General features: G+C 42.8%; 1 protein-coding gene across 3 annotated transcripts in view; it reads right to left on the bottom strand.

The window, feature by feature from the left end:
- Nucleotides 2,736-6,000, bottom strand: part of FYN (FYN proto-oncogene, Src family tyrosine kinase) — a 217,264-nt gene continuing 213,999 nt past the window's right edge. For all 3 annotated transcript variants that reach the window (XM_018053056.1, XM_018053054.1, XM_018053055.1), the window contains one exon: nucleotides 2,736-4,352. In XM_018053056.1, the coding sequence (XP_017908545.1) occupies nucleotides 4,144-4,352 (209 nt within the window). In that variant the 3' untranslated portion in view covers nucleotides 2,736-4,143. The remainder of the gene's footprint in view (nucleotides 4,353-6,000) is intronic.

Here is a 6,000-nt window from a genome sequence, read left to right as displayed (position 1 = left end):
AAGAGAAGTATTCTGGAAAGAAGCATAGTATTCTGGCTGCTGGGGGAGCAGTCATTTTTTACTGATCACAGTCTCCATAGAATTGTCCCTCTCACACTGGAAAGCCACTTATTTTTATTTCTAGTCCCCAGAATTAATTTAAAAAATAAGGTATATCTCCATCACCACCCATGAGATTTTGAATATTTTGTATGTTTGAAAAGAAAGAGGTATGCTTTAGGAATTTATTGTGAAAAATTTCTGAGAATCTAGGTATATATAAACTGTGAAGCTTCATTTGATATCACAAAGATAATTTTTCATTGTTTTCTTCTCTGGAGTTGCAATCTATTTTTGAGGAATGAAATAAACATACTATTGGTATCTGCCTTAGTAAATTTATACCCTACAATGTAATTTTTAGAGTGTGAATGTTTGAACCTCCTTTCTCCTCGCTCCCCCTTTCTTCCCCCCAATTACTTCCTCCCTCCCTCTCTTCCCGCTTATTTTCTCCCTCCTTTCCAGCAAATATTTTAATCACCGAATTGAATTCCAATCATATAATATATAGTGATAAGAAAGCCAACAAAACTTATCTAAACCTATTAAAATACCTTTCAGAACCGAAGTGACCGAACGCCATTTTATACCAATGCAACTTGTTAGGAAATTCCCATTTGGTCAAGTGAGGTCTCTTGCCCAGAGCTGTGACAAAACAGCAGATGACATACTTCATGCTGTGGGCTTCAGTCCGTCCTCCTCTGAATCCTGCAGAAAACCTTACCTTCTTCCAGCACTCATGAAAGAACCATGCCATTTAATACGGTATACATTCTTAAAAGGCCCATAGGACATTTCAGGTAAGATTTTGCAGCTCCAGTGCTACTAGAAAAATCCTCTGGTGCCAAGATTTAGCCACAGGAGGATTCCCGTCTTTCTCAAGGCAGGTAAGTGCCCTCTTGTGCTTGTCGGGGAATCTTCCGTTGTGTGGCTGTGTTGGAGGGATTATGAACACCTTTAACTCTTCTTGTGGAAGTGCCTTGATCCTCATACACCTGTCTTTGCCATGAACGAGGCAGAGCCAAATGCATCGTGGCTTCAGTCTACACCTGAATGCTCTGCCACCGGGGAGACCCAGCCTCTACTGGTCCTCCCTCAGGTCCTTCTGGCAACAAAGCAGACTCAGAGGAGAGAGCGAGGCATGAGCATGGCTGAACAGAAATCACTCTGTCTCATTTACAGCATCTGAGCTTTGTCAAGTCATCTTCTCCGGCAGGCTTACAATTTGATTTTTAGGAAGCAAAAACAGCTAGATTATTAGGAAGCTTCCCTCTGTGGCCCAGCAATGCCAGATGCCAGCTTTCCTCAGGGGAACAGAGCAAGTCCTTACTCACTGCCAGGTTATGAAAGGCAAAACAAACATTTCACCATCACTTGCCACTAAGGCACCTTGCAAGATACAAGAGAACTTTTTGGGTCAGTGGGTTCAGGAGGTTAGGAGGTATGGGGATTCCCTGGAAGTGATGTCTCAGTTGTCTGGACTAGTCTGCATCAGGGAGATCTCTTGACAACTCATAAGCTGCTTGGAAGAAAACACCTGAAATGTCTCTGATTTCTTCATATTCATAGCTACTTTTACCTTTATTCTGCAACCGTACTCTGTTTCAGAACAGTTCTAGCAAGATGCATTTCATAAGTGTGTCCTCGAGTTAGCCAAAGTCTTGAATTTTTGCTTCATGTAAGAGAACTCACAATTAACTCAATGGATGAATTAAAGGCTATACTTTGAAGAGACTATTTCCCTTTAAAAATCTGTCTAAAACAGGCTGTTGTGACTTTTTCAGATATTTTTTGAATGACTGAGTCAGAAACATACACAAAAATCCCCCAGAGAGTACCTGAAAATTATCCAACCTATTGGGATGTAAAGATGAAAAACACAGTTACATCTTTAAACACATCTAGAACAGTATTTAAAAAACTGCCCAGTACTGTGACAATAATTGTATGTAACAACAAAAGTTTATTAAATTTTATCAATTTAGCAATTTATTAATACCAAACCAATGCCATAAAAACTTGGTTAGTCAGAAAAACCCCTGCTTCACTTAAAAAATGTTGGAAACTTTCTAAACATATAAAGGCTATATCAGCAAGAAGGCTGTCCTCTTTGTATAATTCCACATGACATCGGTGATCTTAGAATCCCAGGATCTCAGATGTAGGAACCTATAGCAAATCTCATCCAACTCCCTCATTTCTACAGATAGGACCTGAAAGGGAGTGACTTCAGGTGGCTGTTGAACGAAAGCAGCTGAATGAGGGCAGAGCCAGGCCTGGCCTGCTGGCCCCATCCACCCACTGCCCCGTCTGCCACACCAGGCTGTTTCCCTGCTTAGCAACTTCATTACAGAGGTGGAGGGGCACTGGGAAACATGCACCGACTTCAGGACCAGAAAGATTCTTCTCCTACAATGGGGACACAGAAAATTCCAGTTAAGAGAAAATGTCTGATAAATTAAAATGTTACTGTCATGTCTACTCCTGCTTTAATGATCCTCTGAATTAACTAGACAATGGTCTAGTCTTTCTGGGTGAAGAAAACCTCACTCCAGCTGTTTTGAATGTTTCTGTCATTTGGAAATCATTGCACAATGGTTAAATTTCCAGGTGAGTCTTTACCACTTGGTGTGGAACACATATGTCATTCCTAGAGTACCTTCCATGATTTAAACAAATAAAAAAAAATTCAAATGTAAAATGCTCTCTTTTTAATTACTAAATTAAGAAAGTTAAACAATTTAAAAATGTAAACTCACAAAGAAATAACAAAAAAAGGAATTAAGACTTCAGAGTTGCTACTCAGTATTAAAAACTCAAATAGAAATAGGGCTTTTGATTTGTTGTTGTTAAGCATTTGTAATTCAAGGTTGGCACAAACAGCAACTAAAAACGTTAATACTTTTTTTTTGGTGCATCCTCATGAAATGTAAAGTAGTGCATAGTTATTTCACTGGAGGACTCCTGGACATAGAGAAAGTCATTTCATTAGCAGTACAGAACATTCAAGCACTTATTTTACAATGGGAAATGTACAACCCCTCCCTCACCTTCCCGTAAGGTTTAGTTGTATGAGAAAATTTAGCATGTTGCCATGACTACAATGCTATGGATTTTAGACCATTTAAATGTGGTTACAAGGTTTATTAAATAAAAAACTTTGGAAACATTTCAGCATTCATGTTTTTATACAAGAAGTTTGTGTGGTATCCATCCTCTAGTTTCCCTGGTGGTACTGGCCACTTGCTTGCTTTAAAGAGGCTCACTTTTAAGTTTCAAGAACAAATCATAGTAAGTTGAAGCAAATACTGGAAAAAGAAATTGTGAATTCAGCTTGGGCCCTGATAAGAGTCAAAGTAACAGCCATCTACAGGCACAGTCATGAACCAAAAAAGTACAGTCCAAAAACAAACAAACAAACATGTTTTGCAAAAGCCAAAAAGCGAGGCCACTGGTTTTTAGAACACCACCAGTGCTTTTATGTTGATTTTCCAGTCAAATCCTCATTCTGGGTCCTGAAGCTTTGTGGCCAAGGCTGGCCACGGTCTCCATGTTAGCACCCACATGGTGTATGCACAGGGATATATAGATTATATATATTCATATCTATAAAAAAAGAAAAAAAAAACCAAACACCTGTCCTGATTGGATTTTGTTAAAACATGAAAAAAAATTTTATTGTTTTAGACAAAGAGGCCACTTTTGGAAAATAATACTTTTTTTTTTAGTTGAATCAGGTGAAGACAGAGTTAAAATCACATAGGATTTGCATTTTAAAAAAAGGAAAGCACTAGGATCGTTGGCACTGGAGTAACTATTTACACTGAACAGAGGTTTGGCCTTTTACATAACATCGATACAATGCATTTCCAAAGTCTGAGAAATAACAAGGTTCTGTCTCGAATGCTTCACAGAGGAGGTTCGGATTTGGGGACAAGTGTCATGAATGAGGGCCATGAAGTTCGTCAGCTTCAGAGTCACATGCAATCTGATCCTGGACGGTTCTGGCTGCTCTGCTCGGAGCAGCTGGCTATGGAATTGAAAGCTAATGGGGAGGGGGCGGGGAAGCCTCTGGGACCAGGCCTCTCTCTGCAGACCCAGGTCTTACAGGTTTTCCCCGGGTTGATACTGAGGCTCTGTTGCGGTGAAGTAGTCTTCCAGGAAGCCCTGCAGGTACTCGAAAGTGGGCCGCTCTTCGGGGTCCTTTTTCCAGCAGTGTATCATGAGCTCGTGGAGGGAGATGGGGCAGTCCTGTGGACAGGGCATCCTGTAGCCGCGCTCCACCTGCTCCAGCACCTCCCGGTTGTTCATGCCTGCAAAGACAAGGGCCATGAGAGAGGGCGCCCCTATGTCTTCTCTTTCTTCTCCTTGGAGCCTACAGGTGGTTAAAACATGTTGAGTGCGGCCACCTCACCCAGAGGTGAACCCTGTCTTCAATGGGCTATCTCACCACTCAGAAATAAAAAAGGACTCCCCTACTGACACACGTGAAGCCCTGGAGGGTGAATCTCAAAAGCATTAGAAGTGAAAGAAGCCAGACACAAAAGGCGACGTACTGCATGATTTCATTTATATGAAATTCTAGAAAAGGCAAAAACTATAGTGATAGAAAGCAGATCAGTGGTTGCCAGGGGTGACGGGGAGGGCAATCCTGCAAAGAGGCCGCAGGGAACACAAGGGTGATGGAAACGTTCTGTATCAGCAAACCCTCCCGGTAAAGGCCAGGCAGTAAAGATTTTAGGTTGCATACTATCTCTGCCGCATATCCTTCATTTTATTTATTTTTCTACAACTCTGAAAATAGAAAACAAAGACAGGGCAGGAGCCAGATCTGGCCTAGAAGCTGTAGGCTGCCAATCCATGTTCTATATCCTGAGTTTGGAGGTGTGACTGTTTATGTTTGTCAAAACTCACGGAATTCTTAAAACTGTAGAATTCTATTGTATGTAAATTATACATCAATTACACTGACAAAAACATGAGTGAAGCAGATAAAAGCAAATCCAGGGAATGAAAACTAAACTGTCCTTTGTTCACAGGACCTATAAGCTCTGTTGATGTACTCCATAAACTGGCTGTCCTCGTGCCTGGACAAACTCTCAGTGTTCAGCCATTTGAGATCCACCATCACGCCATCAGTCTGGGCACCGTCCAGCCCAGTGACCCCCAGGTGCCCTGGGTTAAGATGACTCTGACAGGGAGGCAGGGCACTGTTTACTGATGACCTCGGACAGGCCATCAATCACGGAGACCTCTGTGACCCTCTGGGGGAGCTGCCCGATACAGAGGCTTCGGGATGCCTGGAGCTCACAGGGGACGTTCTGGGAGACTGCCAGCCCTCTGGAGAGTGCAGCCTTCCTGCACACTGGCCTTCTCAACAGAACAGGAAATACCACATAAGGGGTGGATAGGGGGGCTGAATGCCCTGACCCCTTTCTCAATCACTGCCAGGCTCTCTTCTCTGGTTTGATTCCCTTTTCTGCCGTATCGTGTTCTGCCATCGCCTGCCAAGCCCTTGTATGTTTTGGCTGCTCCTTGGCCCTGAGCCTATAATCTGGAATCCTCTCCAACTTCTGACCCAGTTAATTTATAAAAGCAAAAACCCGAGTTTCAGCCATTCAGAAATCCAGAATTCTTCCCCTGGCTCTCAGAGCTCCGATCAGCAGGACATAGCGTGTACATGTAGCAGCTTCTGGAGGAGACGGCAACCCGCTGAGTAGAACCACCCAGCCAGAGCAGCCGGGCCAGGTCACAACCCTGTCCCCCTGTCCCCCAGAATCGCGCAGATTCTGGGATCTGTTGCCAGTTCTCTTTGTTGTTGTTTTTGGAGCTGGGCTGACTCCAGCTCCCGTGACTGTCAACCACAGCCCTGTCAGTCACATGCTTATCCAAACCCTTTCAGGATGCTTTCTTATTCTCTGCCATTGTAATTCCTTGAGGTGATAAAATCTGTGTATTATT

This window comes from Capra hircus, chromosome 9 (genome assembly GCF_001704415.2).
Source record: "Capra hircus breed San Clemente chromosome 9, ASM170441v1, whole genome shotgun sequence".
Lineage (NCBI taxonomy): Eukaryota > Metazoa > Chordata > Mammalia > Artiodactyla > Bovidae > Capra > Capra hircus.
This window is presented reverse-complemented; position numbering and strand designations above follow the sequence as displayed.